Source organism: Mirounga angustirostris, unplaced genomic scaffold, assembly GCF_029215605.1.
Source record: "Mirounga angustirostris isolate CCGP_5_RB_7025 unplaced genomic scaffold, mMirAng1.0.hap1 SCAF_7, whole genome shotgun sequence".
In the NCBI taxonomy this organism is placed as follows: domain Eukaryota; kingdom Metazoa; phylum Chordata; class Mammalia; order Carnivora; family Phocidae; genus Mirounga; species Mirounga angustirostris.
The window spans coordinates 53,602,629-53,621,005 of NW_026991715.1; the positions used below are offsets into that span (position 1 = coordinate 53,602,629).

Sequence of the window (18,377 nt, forward strand, 5' to 3'; positions counted from 1 at the left end):
TAAAACATTAACACTTCATGGTTGAATGAGAATATTTTTATCCCATAATTAGAACACAAAAACCCAAATAAAATTTTTCCTACTTCAAAACAGTCTAGAACATATATGTGTCACAAAACAAAAACAATTTAAAAGAGTGTGGTAATGGGGCGCCTGGGTGGCTCAGATGGTTAAGCGTCTGCCTTTGGCTCAGGTCATGATCCCGGGGTCCTTGGTTCGAGCCCCACATCAGGCTCCCTGTTTGGCGGGAAGCCTGCTTCTCCCTCTCCCACTCCCCCTGCTTGTGTTCCTGCTCTTGCTGTCTCTCCCTCTGTCAAATAAATAAATAAAAATCTTTAAAAAAAAAAAGTGTGGTAAGATTTTGAACATACTTTTAATTTGTCTGTGTATTTAGCTGAGAAAGAATCGAAGTATCTCAAATTAAAAAATAATAAAATAATAAAAAGGGAGGGGGCCTGGCTGGTTCAGTGGGTAGAGCATATGACTCTTGATCTCAGGGTCATGAGTACAGGCCCCATATTGGGTGTGGAGTCTACTTAAAATAAAAATTAATAGGGGTGCCTGGGCAGCTCAGTGGGTTAAGCATCTGTCCGACCCTTGATTTCAGCTCAGGTCATGAGCCTCAGTGTTGTTATATCAAACCCCATGTCAGGCTCCACGCTGGGCATGGAGCCTGCTTAAGATTCTCTTTCTCCCTCTCCCTTTAATTAATTAAAATTAAAAAAAAAAAGAGAGAATCAGGGACACCTGGGTGGCTCAGTCAGTTAAGCATCTTGACTTCAGGTCATGATCTCAGGGTCCTGGGACCAAGACCCAAGTCGGGCTCTGCACTTAATGGGGAGTCTGCTTTTCCCTCTATCCCTCCCCCTCTCCCTGCTTGTGTACACACACACTCTCTCAAACAAGTAAAATCTTAAAAAAAAAAAAAAAGTGGGGCGCCTGGGTGGCTCAGTTGAGCCATCTGCCTTCGGCTCAGGTCATGATCTCTCAGTTCTGGGATCAAGCCCTGCATTGGGCTCCCTGCTCAGTGGGGAGCCTGCTTCTCCCTCTCCTCTTGCCCCTGCTCATCACGCTCTCTCTCATATAAGATTTAAAAAAATAAAAATAATAAAAGAATCAGAAGTATCTCTGAGGCATCCTTTTAAATATTCATTTTCTTTACTAAAGTTTTAATCATCTTAACCCCCACCTATAAACTTAGGCCACCTCCAAGAACTTGCATAAAAAGATACATAGTTTATACTGCAAAATACTGGAAACAATCTAAGTGCCTATCAAGGAGAATGGTTGAATACACTATGGCACATCCACACAATGGATTGGTTTCCAGGATATATTGTTAAACAGAAAAAACAGTTTAAAAGACTATCTACAGTCAACTGTTCTTTGGTGTAAGAAAGAAGGAGAAATAAGAGAACAGACATATATGCCCATTTGTGCAAAAGGAAACACAGGAAGGATAAATCAGAAAATAGACTGGTTATCTACAGATGGTGAGGAAAAGGAAGGATGACAGGAGGTTGGGAATGGGGGGAAAATGACATTTCTGAGTATACCTCTCAGCATAGTTCTGACTTTTGGAAGCATGGGAATGTTTTACAAGGTCAAAAATAAAGACGAATAACTAAATCAACAAGGATGGTGAAAAAAACCTAAGATCGAATATAGATAGAAACAAATGAACTTAAATGAACAGTATAACCATACTGAAGAGAAAAAAGTAAACAAGTTTTATTTTTTTTAAAGAATTATTTATTTGAAAGAGCGCAAGTAAGCACAGGGGGTGGGGCGGGGCAGAGGGAGAGGGACAGAAACTCAAGCAGACTCCTCGCTGAGCATGGAGCCCGGCACAGGGCTTAATCTCATGACCCTGAGATCATGACCTGAGCTGAAATCAGGAGTCAGACACTCAACCAACTTAGCCATCCAGGTGCCCCAAGAAACTAAACAAGTTTTGAACACGGTGTATTGACTGGATCTCCTCAGGCTAGAAAAAAAACTATAAACAAATACTGAACTCTAGGTTTGATTCTGTAATGGTGTATATTAGCAATTCTAAAGCTACTTTCTGCATATTGTATGACAGAATGAATAAGTAAACATTGGGTAAAAAGAGCCATGTTTCTCACTGTGGAAGTTACAAATGTGGCAAGGAGCAAGGCTAAAATTAACGCTGTGGTGGTGGTCTGCAATTGGAGATAGGGGTCTGAACTCAGGGTTTTGAACAGAGAGACAGAGGTTTAGGTCTGTGTCAGTGTGGGTGTGTATTTCCAGCTCTGTCCTCTGAGACCTTTTAGCAATGACTTCCAGTAGCAATGAGCACACTTAGCACTAAGACCTTGATTTCTTTTTTTTTAAGATTTTATTTTTATTTATTTGACAGAGAGAGACACAGCGAGAGAGGGAGCACGAGCAGGGGTAGCGGGAGAGGGAGAAGCAGGCTTCCCACCGAGCAGGGACCCCGATGCGGGGCTCGATCCCAGGATCCTGGGATCATGACCTGAGCCGAAGGCAGACGCTTAACGACTGAGCGACCCAGGCATCCCAAGATCCTGATTTCTAAACACCATTCCCCACTAAAAGGAACCAGGGATCCCTGAAGAAATGCTTAATATTTTATGCATAACAGCCTACAATATCTTATACCAGAAAGCAAAGTGAGTTGGAAATTTTTTTTAAGATTTATATATTTTTTTTAGAGAGAGAGCAAAAGCACACGCACACCCAGGGGAGGAGGGAAGGGCAGAAGGGGAGGGAGAGAAAGAATCTGAAGCAGACTCCCCACTGAGTGCAGAGCCTGATGCAGGACTCAGTCTCACAACCCTGAGATTATGACTTGAGCTGAAACTAAAAAGAGTCAGATGTTTAACCCACTGCACCACCAGGCGCTCCCAAAATTGGAAAATTTTAAGCAACAAAAGAAATTACAATAGTAATGGCTTTTAACCAGTTGAATAATGCAAGAATTCATGAATCCATTTTGGTATAAACAAATGGAGAAAAAAAGCTCTTTACTATAGTAAAATGCCAGCAAATAAATGCAGAAGAAGTAACAGAATTAGCAAATTACCATTTGGCAACCATCACAGTAATGATTGCTTCAGGCAGAATAATCTGTGGATGTAAAAACTAGTGGGTGAAAATCTGATAAACTACATAATCTCAAAGCATCTCCCCCACAAGATGCCCAGGAAATACTGATCTTAAAAATCCCTAACCTTGGGGCGCCTGGGTGGCTCAGTCATTAAGCGTCTGCCTTCGGCTCAGGTCATGATCTCGCGGTCATGAGTTCAAGCCCCATGTTGGGAGTAGAGATTACTCACATAAATAAATATTAAAAATAATAAAAATACAGGTAACTTATACACACTTCAAAGATTTCCAAAGAGAGGCACCTGGGTGGCTCAGTTGGCTAAGCGACTGCCTTCGGCTCAGGTCATGATCCTGGAGTCCCGGGATCGAATCCCACATCGGGCTCCCTGCTCGGCAGGGAGTCTGCTTCTCCCTCTGACCCTCCCCCCTCTCATGTACTCTCTCTCTCTCATTCTCTCTCTCAAATAAATAAATAATTTTTAATTAAAAAAAAAAGATTTCCAAAGAAAAACTATAGAATAAGAATATACAAACCTGTCATATTTTTGGGTCCATGATTCCTCTATATTTTTAAATCTATTCTGATCAAACTCTATTTCCCACTGCAGGGCATTTATTTCCTGTAGAAAGAAAATAGCACTTTTCATGGAAAATTACTACGGATCACTTCAGGACACTGTGAATAGCTGAAATAAATCATCAGTCACTTAAAGGGATAGGTTAAAGAGAAACTAATTATTGTTCAAAAAGAGTCTGTGACATTTGTAAGCACATGTAACATGCCTTTTTAGCACTCAAGAAAAGCTTTGCCAAAGCTTGCTTATTATAAGAAACAGCTTCAAATTTTGCTGCTCGGAAGCTGGATTTCTCATTGCCCCATCCCCAACCCATACAGACCACAAGCAAAACACGTGCCCGGGAGTTTGAGCCCAGGACACTGCCATCAAGAGAGGCTACAACAGGCACAGGAACAAGACCTTCCAAGGTGATTCCTAACTACCGTTTAGTGACGATGAGATGGTCAGAAAGAGGCAGGCTCTGCCAGGCAAGAGGAGAAAGAAAAAAGGAAAAAGAAGAAAAATAGTGTCAACTTGGCAAGCCTCCTACTACCTTAAAATGAGGCAGTAAAAGAAATCTTAATTCTTTGCCCGTGTAATAGTATGTTTTGTATTGTAAGCTCCAAAAGGGAAGGGACTGTATAAAACAGAAGCCCAACTAAAAGAGGGTATGGGCAAATGACATATCCATCTAGTATGGTGATTTTTAAAGGAAATTCTATTTGAAAGCTTGGTGGACTGAACAAGTCTACACTAAAAGTGGCAAATACCTTCTCCAAGGATCTCTTTTGTTCCATAGTTTTTTGCAGCATCATTTGGGTGTGACTTGTGGCTTTGCCAAAAATTGCCTAAGAAGAATAAGAAGCCCATCAGTATAAATTAAATTTCTCATTACTCCTATATGCACAGTAAGGTTCACATTTTTATTTTAAGACGATAGAAAACCAGAGAATTTCCATAGAGACCACCTTTTATAGAGAATTTGATAGTTCACACGTCAAAAGATCTTGGTTTGACTCTCCTGATGAGTATGAGAATGAATGAATGAACTTTCCACACAAGACTGGCACATGAACAAATAAAGCAGTGTTATTCATCAGAGCCCAAAAGAGGAAACAGTGTAAGTGCCCATCAAATGGTGAATGGATAAATAAAATACGGCATAGCCATACAATAGAATATTAGGCAATAAAAAGGAAGAAAGTACTGACACATGCCACACCATGCATGAGCCTCAAAAACATGTTAATTAAAGGTATCCAGATACATATTATATCATTCCATTTACATGAAATAGAAAAGACAAATCCAAAAGACAGTAAGGAGATTAGTGGTTGTCTGGGGTTGGGGATGTGAATGGGGAATGACTGCTAATGGGTTAGAGCTTCCTTTTGGGGAATATTGAAAATATTCAAAATTAGATTATGGTGATGGTTATGCAACTCTAAGGTTAGCAAAAATAAGTTGTACATTGAAAACAAGTGAAATCCATGGCATATAAATTTTACCTCAATAAAACTGTTTTAAAAATCTGCACCTCAAAAAAAAAAAACCCTATATTAATAAGCACTGACGCTTTTGTTTTAAAAGATAAAACCATACTACCTATGATTGGAATGTGTAAGTGACCAAAATTTAAAAATAACTTCTTACCATGCTTTGAAGAATTTTTAGTGCTTCCTCTTTACCTTCTAGTTGTCTTTGAGATGCCTCAAGTTCAGTTTTTAAAATTTCTACCTCCTGAGAGGAGAAGTAAAATTAGTCTACATATCTGTAAGATATGCAACCCCCAAAATGATCAATTTGGATATTTTACATGTAAGCTCAACACTCTGACACTCAGCAAGCACTCTGAACCTAAGCGCTCTAAACCTAAGCGCTCTGACCTTACAAAAGAGGCTGGGAATTCCTCCAGGCTTCCTAAGCGGCCCAGGCAGGCTTTAGACTGAAACTCTCACCATCAGGTACCCATTGTAACTAAAAGCCCAGACCTGCTTTTACCCTTCCAGACCACACAGCTAATAATCTGAAAATGATCTTTACAGCACCGACAATAAGCACGTGCTCACCCACAGAGCTAGTGGCTATCATCAGTTGAATTATGTCCTTCCCACCAAGGAAAGTTTTGTCCAAATTCTAACTCCTGGTACTAAGAATGTGACCTTATTTGGAGACAGGGTCTTTGCAGATATAATCAGATTAAGATGAGGTCATACTGGATTAGGGTAGGCCTCATGCAATGACTTACGTCCTAAGACAAGGGAAGTTTGGGTACAGACACAAAGGGGAGAAGGCCATGTGAAAAGAGAGGCAAAGACTGCAGTGATGTGGCTATAAGCCAAGGAATGCCAAGAATGTCAGGGGCAACCACCAGAAGCTAGGACGAGGCAAAGAAGGATTCTCCTCAACCTTCCAGAGGGAACATGGCCAACTGACATCTTGATTCCAGATTTCTAGCCTCCAGAACTGAGAGAGAATAAATCTCTGTAGTTTCAAACCACCTGTTGGTGGTGCTTTGCTACATAGCAGCCCTAGAAAACAGAACGGTAGCTCGGTAGCTTTCACCAGAAGAGTTACAAATTCACATTCGGTCTTCCTGTTCCTGGAAAGATAGGGACCTTGCACACATACTCCTACTCCCAGCAGCAGGCTGGACTCAGAGCACCTGGGAAGCCTGCTGTCCTCTGACTTCAAAGAGGTTAAATTAAGTCAGTTTATTTCAAGCCATACACACAGGGAAGACAGATGGAGGGAAGTCTGTAACTCTCTTGTGAAAGGTTCCGGGCGAAAGGCGAGCTGAAGGGCCTGTTTACGTAAATAGCTTTCTTGAGAGATGAGGAAGATAAGAGATAGAGGAGGACAGTTGAAAGTTATGAGCTTTACACTGTGGCTCACTGAGCATATCTGGAAAGCCAGCATTATTTAAAATATCAGTGGGCTTTGTTCACAGGAGAATTTTTATATTAGCTGGAGTACTTACCTCTAGAGTATCCTGAAGACGTCGCTTTAATTCTACATTTGACAATTCTGAATTAGAATCTATTAGGAAAAAAAACAAAACAAAACAAATACTTTTTTTTTAACCAGTTGAATACAGGACATCTGTTTACAAAATATCAAATACAATTTTTTGTCAAGAGGAAAGAATTGTAATAAGCCACATAATGATAAAAATAGGTAGCTTAAAACATTGCACAAATGAAAAGATACATACTTTTGAATAAAAATACTCCTTAAAAAGGGACTCTCTAATAAAACTGTTGTTAATGAATTGGTTAATTATTACATACAAAACAGTATTTAAAAACATGAATATTGGTCAGTGAAATAAACTTTGGTGGTTTGGCTTAAGTTTGATCAATATAGTGATACGAAATATCTAAGAAATAACCTGAATTTAATTTCTTTCCAAGGAGAATGACTAGAAGTCTCCTGTAACTTCAATTATTCTCTCCTTACTGTGATCAATTGAGACATTAAACTGAGCTTCCCAGGAGCTTCCTTTTCATTGTGGTCTCACTGGCAATAGAAAAACATGAAAGTGGTAAATTACAAGCAAGAAGACTAAGAAGAAGTAAAAGGAAGAAAAGATTTTTTAGAAAGAGTATTTTGAGGGACATTAAAAACTTCTCAAAACAATATCTTCTTTGCTGTTCTGAACTTTCAGTATGACAGTATCCGAGGCAAAAACTAAATCTTGTTTTTATTCTGATGGCACAAGGCTCCAAGGAGAGACAAGTGACACTGGGTTGGCAATGACAAGTTCTGTTGTAGTAATACTTGTGCTAGGCAGAATAATGGTCCTAAAGATGACCACATCTTAATCCCCAGAACCTGTGAATACATGGCAAAAGGAACTTTGTTTGATTAAGTTAAGGAGTAGGAGATTATCCTTGATTATTCAGGTGACCCCACTGTACTCAACAAAGGGTCCTTATGAATGAAAGAGGGAGGCAGGAAAGTCAGTGTCAGGGTGAAACAGCATGAGAAAGACTTGACCAGCCATTGCTGGCTTTGAAGATGGAGGAAGGTGGCCACGAGCCAAGGAATGTAGGTGGGCTCTAGAAGCTGAAAAAGGCTCAGGAATGGATACTATTCTCAGGAATAGAGTCTCCAGAAGGAACGCAGCTCTGCCGACCTCTGGATTTTAGCCCAGTAAAACCTGTTTTGGATTTCTGACCTGCAGAACTGTAAGATAATAAATTTGTGTTATCTTAAGGCAATAAATTTGTGGTAATTTGGAAATTACCTATTAGCGACAAGAAACCAATACAATATCCTTAGGTAGGATCAAGCTAACTTAAGATAAAAGTCCATAACCCAACAAGACAGGAGCTCATACTTTTACTGTTACATTTTGTTTATATCCCAGTGGTTTCCTCATGTTCTTATAAAGGCATTTTAGCAATATGTGCGGTTTTCAACATCTTGCTTGCAAAACAGAACCCAACCTCTATGCATGATAGGAACTGAAAGAAAAATATATAAATAATCCTGTCCTAATTTCAAGAAGGATTTTGAAAGATGGGGGATAAGATCCGCATCTGCAGCATGTTTTCTGTAAATCTAAAAACCATGTTTCTTAAATTATTCTCATGTTGTTCTAATTTGTGTTTGTTCCACTTGCGTGGGGGAAGTTTTACCACATGGATTATAGAAGATTCAGCCAGACAAGAGCTGTGCCACCAGGTAGGCATGGAGTCACCCCTGGGTTCCCAACCATTTTGGAGTTGTAACATTCTATCACACCGTGATTCTGAATTTTATTCTTTTTTTAATATATGGCATAATTTATTTTTTTTTCTGATAAATTAAGATGAATTTTTCGAGGGGCACCTGGCTGCCTCAGTCGGTGGAACGTGCAACGCTTGATCTCTGGGTTGCACTACCCACACTGAGTGTAGAGATTACTTTTAAAAAAGATTAATTTTTAGGGGGAAGATTTCATGACATTTGTAAAATAACTAGAAGCATACATGTTTTGCCTGGAACACACCTTCCCCAGATAAGTACCAGGCCTGGACATCATTTCATTCTGGTGCTCAAAAGCCACCTCCTTAGATAGGTACCCCGACCCTTGCCTGAAAGAGCATGCGCCAACCCCTCCAAATATTCAATGTTCCTGCACTTACTACTGCCTGATGTTACATAGCTGTTGACTAGTAGATTAATTTTTTCACTCCTCTACTAGAATGTGAACTGCATGACATGGAGACTATTTTGTTCACTAATGTTCCCAGAGCCTAGAACAGCCCCTGGCACCTAAGAGGTACCCAATAAATACTTGAATTAAAAAAAAAAAATGGATGACGCATACCACTAAATCACACACACACAAAAGCAAGGTAGGTAATCACCAATATCACTAACATATGTGTATTAATGCAGAATAACTGCTACACTCCTCCATTCATACAATAGTTGGAAATAGAAACATGGGTTACTTTTATACTATCACCAAGTGGTAGTTGGTTGAGTAAAGATGAATTTCCACACACTACAGTGACCTATTATCTGGTGTTGGAAGGGTGAAAGCATTGATGAAATTCACAGGAGAGGAGGAGAAAGGAGAGGGCACTAAGCATTCTTACCACTGCTACTCTGTCGTGTGTAGTGGGAAGTTCTGGGCTCTGCGGGGTATGTATCTTGCAAGCTCTTATGCCTGGAATACTGAAAAATGGCACCACTTCTTTCTTCCCCCTTTCCTGGAAGTGGGGGCGGGCTGAAGTTCTTGCCATCAGATCTTTTTCTTGATGTCGGTAGGTGTGAAACTTGCACTTCGTAAATACCGCCGGGCCTTCTTCCGAGGCCATACCCTAAGTCGCCTTCTGCCATGTCATCGTCCTCTGTTTCCCAGGTCCACACCTCTGCCTCACTCGGCGGCCTCACAACCCTGCTCATCAGCCAGATGCCGTATTTAACATAAGGAAAACCAGGTTGTTATCTGTGATTCAGAGAAATAGTTTAAAAACCATCAGTATAATAAAGTTGGGTTTTGGTGGGGAGAAAAGTTTCTTTCTCTATTGTACAGGCATGGCTATCCCAGCGAGGCACTGGCACACAAAGAGCCCTTACAATCCAGTCCAAGTTATTTAACATTTAAGGGCCTTTTAGGTCGGAGAAGATCCAACCTCTTATTTCAAAGATTGCAGTGAATTGTAAGGAAGCAGGAAAACCTTTTAACTGAATCTAACCATCTCCTGATCAGGAGAAAGCAGATCAGCTTTTGCCAAGGGAAGAGAAGAAAGGGTATGGCTTTCACAAGCGAAGAACTATATAGAATTCAAGAAGTCTCTGAAAACGGGGACTTGCAGTGACTATGGAGACCACCCCGCCTCTGTCCCTTCATGGCCCTTCATGCACTTCAGGGGCTCGGTGCTTAGAGCCTCTCCTCTAGCTCTACTTGGTTCATCTTCTGTTTCTATGAAGACACAGTTCTCCTGGGATGCTCTTCCCCAGACAGTTGCTCACCTGGTTCTTCACCTCCTTTGGGTCTTTCCTTCAGTGGCACCTACGTGACTGACACCGGGTCTGAAATTGCCAACTCCTCCTTCTCCCACTTCTCTGCTTTATTTTGCCCCTTAGCACTTAGGACCTTCTAACATACCCCTCCCTATTTTACTCATTTTTCTAATCATGCCACCGAAAGGGGGAAGGGAGTACAAAAGTGGGAGCCTAGGAAAGTAGGAGTTGGTTCTGACCGGCCTGTGATGCCTCTCAAAAGTAGGGCAACCTGAAACTTTTCCTCTGCCGGAGTCCAGACCTGCTCCAGATGGCCCTAAGCGGAATAGAAAATTTTGTCTGTTTGGATCATCACTGCGTTCCCAATGCCTAAGACAGTATCTGGGACATAACTGGTACTCAAGAAATACTTCTTAAATAAGTGAATGAAGGAAGGAATAAACAAACAAACTGAAATACTTGCCTGTCCGGCATAAAAACAGTCACCTCAGCAAGGCTCCACCCTGCATACCGTGGAGCTAAGTGCCTACCCTTCTTCCCAGAAGAAAACACTCCAGATAAAATGCCATACAGTGCCCACCACTGAGCCCTCCCTGTGGGGAGACCACTGACCACTGTAGGCACCTACCTGGTGGCTGGAGAGCACCTTAACTGCTCAGCCTTGTTCCTCCTGCACAGAGGACGGTTGAGAAGGACTTTGGCCACCAGGCATTTCAAAAGCGCTGTTTTGATGCAGTTGTTTAGAAACATCTCATCCTTTTCTCAAGACTCATTAAAAAAAAAAAATACATCTCACATCTTTTCTAAATATCCTGCTGTTTACATAATTGCTTACCAGGGCTTTAAAAAATAATTAAATCTAAGTGTTGCATTTTTTTAGTGAGATGTTTCTCTTATTCTTCCACTATTAAAACCACACATAGGGCGCCTGGGTGGCTCAGTCGTTTAAGTGTTGGCCTTCAGCTCAGGTCATGATCCCAGGCTCCCGGGATTGAGTCCCACATCGGGCTCCCTGCTCAGCAGGGAGTCTGCTTCTTCCTCTCACTCTCCCTCTGTGTTCTCTCTCTCTCTCTCTCAAATAAATAAAATCTTGGGAAAAAAAAAAAAAAAAGAAAACCACACATAGATGCCAGATAAATCTGACCATGTTTGAAGGGGTTTCTGTTGTTTTATACTTTTTTTTTTTTTTTAATTTTATTTATTTGAGAGAGAGTGAGTGCACAAGCAGGGGGAGCGGCAGGCAGAGGGAGAAGCAGACTCCCTGCAGAAGAGGGAGCCGGACCCGGGACGGTGATCATGACCTGAGCCGAAGGCAGATGCCTAATGGACTGAGCCACCCAGGCGCCCCAGTACCATATATTTTCAATATTTGAAAGCAAAATCCCTTACAGATTTGAAAAGATAACATCATAAAAGAAGGTACACGGACAGAAAGACGCTCATCATTAGTTGTCAGGGAATTGTAGATTTAAACTCTAATGAGATTCTGTTACATACCACTGTCAATTCTGTGTTGCTGTGGATGGGGACATACACAGTTGGCGGGGGTATAAAATGGTACAACCCCTATGGAAAAGTTTGACGGTTTCTTTTAAACAGGTGATCCAGCAATTGCATTTTTGATATTTACCCAAGGGAAATGAAAACATATGCTCAAAGGTGTGTGCATGAATGGTCATAGCATTACTCAAATTGGCCCCAAACTGGAAATAACCCAAATGTCCATCAACAGAAAAACAAACTGTGGTAAGTCCATACAACAGAATATATTCAGCAATAAATAATGAATTTCTAATGTATGTGACAACGTGGATGTATCTTAGAGACATTATGCAAACAGAGGAAGACATGCTGTGTGAAATCCTGGCCAAATTAATATACATAACAGACACAGATCAGTGGTTGCCTAGGGTGAAAGGCTGCCTTCAGAGAGCATGAACAAACTTTTTGGGGGTGATAGAAAAGTCTTCTATCTTGACCAGAGTGATGGTTTGTCAAAACTCATCATCCTTACAATGGTGCATTTTATTGTATGTAAATTATACCTTAAGAATGTGAAAAAATGTTTAAACAAAAAAGAATAAGGGATCTTTAACTGGATTAGGGAACAAGATGAGAAATGTGTTCATCAGTTGTAACCCTCCTAGATAAGCAAATTATTAAACTAGATGCTTTAAATCGGCTCCAGTTCTTTTTCAGTGATGTAATAATAGTACTTGTTGCTTATTTCTATGTGCTAGGCACTATTTAAGTGTTTTACTTATTCTATTTAATCTTTACTTTGCAAGACACTCCTGTTATTGTTTAAGTCTAGATAATTAAACTTAAGCACAGAGAGGTTAAGTAACATAGCTAACAAGAGATAGAACCAGATTTTGAATCCTGATCCCTCATGTCAGAGACACTGTGACACTCTTAGCCACTGCTTTCTGGGAATGTGAATGAAATTAACATCAGAATAAACCACATTTCTATTATTTATGACATCAAACAGAACTGAAAGTAAAAGTCATTTTTTCCCCCAAATTTTTATAAAATCATCTTGGCTCCTTTCTGAAATAAGTAAGTTTATCTATTTTTACTTGTCAAGATAGACAGGAAATTACTCCCTAAGAAGCTGTGTTTTACCTCTATCACAAATTCCTGCTTATAAATGCAATCTCACACCTCTGTTAAGGACGGTGTGATCAGGACTGGGCAGCCAGCAGTGGAGAAAATGGAATTGGTCAACACAAAGGAAAAAAGTAGCATGAGGAAAGAGTAAGCAACCGCAGGATTAGCTAAGAATATTTTTTAATGTGCCACATAAAATCAGGTATCATCGTTCTGTCTTTCTGCTGTTCACAGCTGAACATAATGAGCTTTCCCATGATCCAGTACTCTACCGTTTTTAAAAATATAACTTGGGAACGGCCAGCTGTGTACTCTCTCATGTTTTATTTACTAATATTCATATGTAATGAAGTCAAACTAAACGACTTTTAGAACACATGCCTTCTTTTTTTTTAATTTTTATTTTTATTTATTTTTATTTTTTTTGAGACAGAGAGACTGAGAGAGAGAGCGCACATGAGAGGGGGGAGGGTCAGAGGCAGAAGCAGGCTCCCTGCTGAGCAGGGAGCCCGATGCGGGACTCGATCCCAGGACTCCAGGATCATGACCTGAGCCGAAGGCAGTCGCTTAACCAACTGAGCCACCCAGGCGCCCTTTTTTTTTTATTTTTATTTATTTATTTATTTTATTTTTTTATTTTATTTTTTTATTTTTGAACACATGCCTTCTAAAAAAGGGAAAATGTTCTAAGTTACTAATGTTCCAGTAGCCAGTTGAAAACCAGGCAGGCAGCAGGATATGTGAGAGAGAAGGCCCTGACTCAGGAGGTCTGAGTTCAAATTTCACTCCACCACTTGCTGCTCTATCATCTTGGGCAAGTCCTTTAACTTCTCGGAGCGTGTTTTCCAATCTCCAAAATGGGCTTAAGCATTACTACTTTATAGGGTTGTTTTGGGTACCATCGATGTATTTGAAATCAATGTTTATTGATTTAGAATTTGAGTATCAGTTTTTTTGTTAAATGGGAGGATTGGATAAGATGGTTTTTTGTTTCTTTAAGGCTCTAAAATTCTGGTTCTGTATCAGCATTTCCCAGTGTGCCCTGTAGAACACTAGTTCAATGGACTGTTGTTGCTAGGAATAAAAGGGTTCTTCCAGTTTTATTTTTCTTTGCTAGTACAGCTATACATGACTTTCCCAAAATTACACAGGTAGTGGCCATATTTAGAAGCCATATCTCTGGCTCCTGGCACAGTGTTCTGGTCACTTGGGAGAGGCCATAGGATGAACAGATGGCAATGAGCAATCTTCCTACATCTGCACTAAAACAACTCTCTGAAAAGTGGCCACTGACTTCCTAATTGCTAAATCCGAGATCTAGGCTTGCTCCACAGCCTCTCCCACCTGTGCAGAATCTGTGACACTACCGATTTGCTACGAGCAGGCCCCCAGTGACCTTAGCCCTTCAGCCCCACAGGAATGACTGACTGCCTCCTGCCGGCCTGCTCAGGCTCCTTTTCCTCTTTCCGTCCCTGCTGTGTACATTTGGCTTCAAATGTTAAACACAATTACAACACATTTCCAGCTGGATGTCCTGCCAGCAATTCAAACACAGCTGTTCAAAAAAGAAATCAATGCCCTCCCGCCCCACCCAAGATCTCATCCTGGGTCCTCTGTTTCTGCATATGTATCATTCATACTCCAAAACACCCAGATCCAAAACTTTGGAAGTTCTCTTTTCCTTGATCCCTTCAGTTACCAAGTCCTCTAGGCCCACAAAATCTCCCCAAACCATATCTTTCTTTGGATATTAACTTTGCAGCCCTGGCTGAATTTATTACCTCTCCTGGGCTAAACCAATAGTTCCCTAGTTGTTCTACTCCAAGCCATCCTATACACTGTTGCTCCAAGCACAGATCTAGTGATAACCCTCTCTTACCCTAAGATGTTCCATGGCTCCTGTGGCATATATAATTAAAGTGTCACCCTGTTATCTACAATGAGACTTCAGTTTTTACTTCCCATTTCAGCTGTCACTGCTCCCTGGACAGGCTCTGTGCTTCCATTAAGGACTGCACCTGCACCCGGGCCTTCTCTGTGCAGTCACCTTCAAGCCGCTGCCGGCGCTCTTCTCCACGCCAGGAATGCTCTCTCCTCTAAGTCCCCATCAGCTCATGACAGCCACTCCCTCCAGCAGCGCTCCTGACACTCCTGAGCCAGACGTGATTTCTCCTACCTCTGAGCTCCCTAGCTCTGTATTGTACCTTTTTATTTTTTTAAGATTTATCGAGAGTTGGGGCGCCTGGGTGGCTCAGTCGTTAAGCGTCTGCCTTCGGCTCAGGTCATGATCCCTGGGTCCTGGGATCGAGCCCCGCATTGGGATCCCTGCTCCGCGGGAAGCCTGCTTCTCCCTCTCCCACCCCCCTGCTTGTGTTCCCTCTCTCGCTGTGTCTCTCTGTCAAATAAATAAATAAAATCTTAAATTAAAAAAAAAAAAGATTTATTGAGAGACAGAGAGCAAGTGGGAGGAGGGGCAGAGGGAGAGAATCTTCAAGCAGACTCCCGCTGAGTGTGGAGCCGAACACAGGGCTCGATCTCATGATCCATGAGATCATGACCTGAACAGAAACCAAGAGTAAGATGATTAGCTGACTGAGCCAAGCATGCCTCCCATTTAAAAAAAAAATTTTTTTTTTTTTTAAGATTTTATTTATTTTGACAGAGAGAGACACAGCAAGAGAGGGAACACAAGCAGGGGGAGTGGGAGAGGGAAAAGCAGGCTCCCCGCTGAGCAGGGAGCCCGACGTGGGACTTGATCCCAGGACCCCAGGATCATGACCTGACCTGAAGGCAGACGCTTAATGACTAAGCCACCCAGGCGCCCCATTTTTTAAAGTTTTTATTTAAGTAATCTCTACACCCAACCTGGGGCTCGAACTCACGACCCCAAGATGCAATGTCACATGCTCTTCTGAGCCAGCCAGGCATCTCTGTACCTTTTTAATGGTCCTTCCTGACATTTTTATCACACATGCCCCTCCTGCAAGGAGTATCCACAGAAATGTGATAGACGGAACTGAAAGAAAAAGACTCCTGCCCAGAAAACTTGGGAGTAGAAGCATCCACACCCACTAGCCTGACAACTCTTGCCCTAGCAAACAGGTTGGTCAAACAGATACCTAATTCCTGGCAGGTTCCACAAAGAGGAACTAATGTGGGCCCTCCCTGGTGAACAATGGCTTGTTACACCATTCTCTGGCATTTTATTTTTCAACTTTCTGTGAAAATAACTTTAGATTTACATTACGTTGCAAAGACAGTGCAGAGAGTTCCTGTATATCCTTTGCTGAGACTCCTCTGTTAATATTAGGGTACGTTTATCATAATTAATAAGTTAATATTGATACATGCTATTAACCAAACTACAAACTTTATTAGGATTTCCTCAGTTTTTCTACTGATGTCCTTTTTCTGTTGCAGGACACTACATTGCATTTAATGCGCTGTAATTTTAAGGCTCAACACTAATAGGAAAAATAAAGGAGGAGGGGGGCGGAAAGCAGAAACAGAATCTTTCAAATCTATTCCTTATTTTTTCAACGTGAGAAAAGGCCATTAAACTAGCGGTTAGGGCAAAAGTAGCCGGTGTGCCAGCTTGTCCACAACCTGCCGAGTTTCCACGAATCCGCGCAGCCCGGGCCCGTGGGCCTCCCCGTCCCCCGGCCGTCCCCACCTGCCGCGCCTGGCCCCGCACCTCCGCAGCGCCGATCGCGGGGACGGGATCCCAGACTCCGACCCGGCGCGTAGAACCCCCGCCGCCCCCGCCCCCCACCCCACCCCACCCCACCCCACCCCACCCAGCGCGCTCACCTGGCGCCGAGCGTCTACGCCGCGCGCGCCGCCGCCCTCCAGCCACGTGACCGCGCGCGCCGCCCGGACCGGAAGGAGGGGCGAGGCCGCCGTGGCCCCCGGCGTCGTCTGGGACGCCTCCGCGGCCCCCCCGCGCCCGCCGCAGGCTCCGTCCAGCTGCAGGTCCCAAGATTTGCCCACTACGAGTGACCGAATTAGAAATGGTAGCGCGAGCCTTAGGACAAGCCCGTGTATGCGTCAGTAAAGGTAGAAATGAGATGGCTGAAACACGAAGTGTCCAGGGGTCCCGTAAGAGGAAGCTGGATGCGAACTGAAGGTCTGCGGTGTAGGTGGACCGGGAAAGCAGGCTTTCCGTGCAAGAAATGAGGAGGGCTTTGCGGGCGAGACGAACTGCTGGGGCAAAGGCGTGGCAGTGGGAAGGAACAGGAGGGGGCCTGGAGAGCTGCTGCTGGGAACGAGCCCCGTGGATTTCCGGAGACGGGCCCTAGCTCCCACCAGCCCCCCCGGAACGTGCCAAGTCAATAGCTTCTTTACCTGGGGGAAGTGATTTTGATAGTATTTTCTAATGTCCGACGTCCTTGAAGTAACTGAAGGGACTTCGTGGTGGTCCAGAAACTTGGCAGGATTTAAAGATTTCTCTGGATTAGAAACAAGCTAATGAGCCCCTTCTTCACAGTAGCAGACTTCCTTTATTCTTCCTTTTCTCCAGATCCAGCCCACATTTCCCTTAACCGCCCACTTCCCCAAGGAAGCATAACCTACACAAATGGAAAACCAGACTTAGAACAAGATCAATGCTGTGTGCATGTTAGATCCTCGGGGGATTTAAGATTATCATAAGAGATTAATATATTTATAGCTTTAAAGTCAGTTTGCCTACTATCTAGCATATTCAGTAGCTTTGGAAACCAAAAATAGTTTTTTTTTTTTAAACTTTGAACTATTTAAAATAGCCTTCTTTACCCTAAAAATATTTCAAAACTTTACCCCTAGAAAAACTTTAACTCTATTTTCTTTGTCAGACTTTTCCAGAAAGCAGAACTTTGAATGCATGCATATAAAATTTTTATTTAAAAAAGACGAGTCCCGGCGCCTGGGTGACTCAGTCGGTTAAGTGTTTGCCTTCAGTTCAGGTCGTGATACCAGGGTCCTGGCATCGAGCCCCCTGCTCAGTGGGGAGCCTGCTTCTCCTGCTCCCCTTGCTTGTGCTCACTCTCTTTTCTGTCAAATAAATAAATAAAATCTTTAAAATAAGTAAGACATGAGTCTGAAGTTGGTTTTCATCACTATGTGCTATGCTGGTAAACTATTGCATAACAAATGTGTGCTGAATGTCTTTAAAAACGTACATTTCAAATCTGATGTGTATTATTTAACAGCCTTATTTAGCTCTTATCCACATAGCATACAATTTAAAGTATACAGCTCTGATTTTTTAGTAATTCAGTTATGTAATCAGCACAACCAGTTATTTTTATTTTTATTTTTTTAAAGATTTTGTTTATTTGTCAGAAAGAGAAAGCACAAGCAGGGGGAGCAGCAGACAGAGGGAGAATCAGGCTTCCCACTGAGCAGGGAGCCTGAGGTGGGACTCCATCCCAGGACCCTGAGACCATGACCTGAGCCAAAGGCAGACACTTAACTGACTGAGCCACCCAGGCGTCCCAATTTTATTTATTTAAGATTTTATTTATTTGAGAGAGCTCCAGCAGGGGAAGGGGAGAGTAGGGAGGGACAAGCAGACTCCCCACTGAGCAGGAAGCCCATCTGGGGGCTCAATCTCATAACCCAGAGATCATGACCCGAGCTGAAGTCAGATGCTTAACTGACAGCCACCCAGGT

General features: G+C 42.3%; 2 protein-coding genes across 9 annotated transcripts in view; one reads left to right on the forward strand and one right to left on the reverse strand.

Annotated features, from left to right (window-relative positions):
• The window catches only part of CDK7 (cyclin dependent kinase 7), a 54,403-nt gene extending 39,494 nt beyond the window's left edge, over window positions 1-14,909 (forward strand). Inside the window, exons 12-14 of one of the 3 annotated variants that reach the window (XR_010413090.1) lie at window positions 8,288-8,339; window positions 11,712-11,858; window positions 14,696-14,909. Coding sequence is in view for 2 of the 3 variants with exons in the window: in XM_045896053.3 (XP_045752009.1) it covers window positions 8,288-8,307 (20 nt within the window). In the remaining variant the exon portion in view is untranslated. Of the gene's footprint in view, window positions 1-7,063; window positions 8,209-8,287; window positions 8,340-11,711; window positions 12,293-14,695 lie in introns of those variants that run through there. The other 2 variants (XM_045896053.3, XM_045896069.3) reach the window with 2 other exon arrangements.
• The window catches only part of CCDC125 (coiled-coil domain containing 125), a 50,933-nt gene extending 33,634 nt beyond the window's left edge, over window positions 1-17,299 (reverse strand). For 2 of the 6 annotated variants that reach the window (XM_064596201.1, XM_064596202.1), the window contains exons 1-6: window positions 17,070-17,298; window positions 9,242-9,594; window positions 6,631-6,689; window positions 5,304-5,390; window positions 4,421-4,498; window positions 3,628-3,713 (exon numbers count right to left, since the gene is read on the reverse strand). In XM_064596201.1, coding sequence (XP_064452271.1) covers window positions 3,628-3,713; window positions 4,421-4,498; window positions 5,304-5,390; window positions 6,631-6,689; window positions 9,242-9,551 — 620 coding nt within the window. In that variant the 5' untranslated portion in view covers window positions 9,552-9,594; window positions 17,070-17,298. Of the gene's footprint in view, window positions 1-3,627; window positions 3,714-4,420; window positions 4,499-5,303; window positions 5,391-6,630; window positions 6,690-9,241; window positions 9,595-16,535; window positions 17,050-17,069 lie in introns of those variants that run through there. The other 4 variants (XM_045895998.3, XM_064596199.1, XM_045895978.3 and 1 more) reach the window with 4 other exon arrangements.
• Window positions 17,300-18,377: the final 1,078 nt, after the last annotated feature.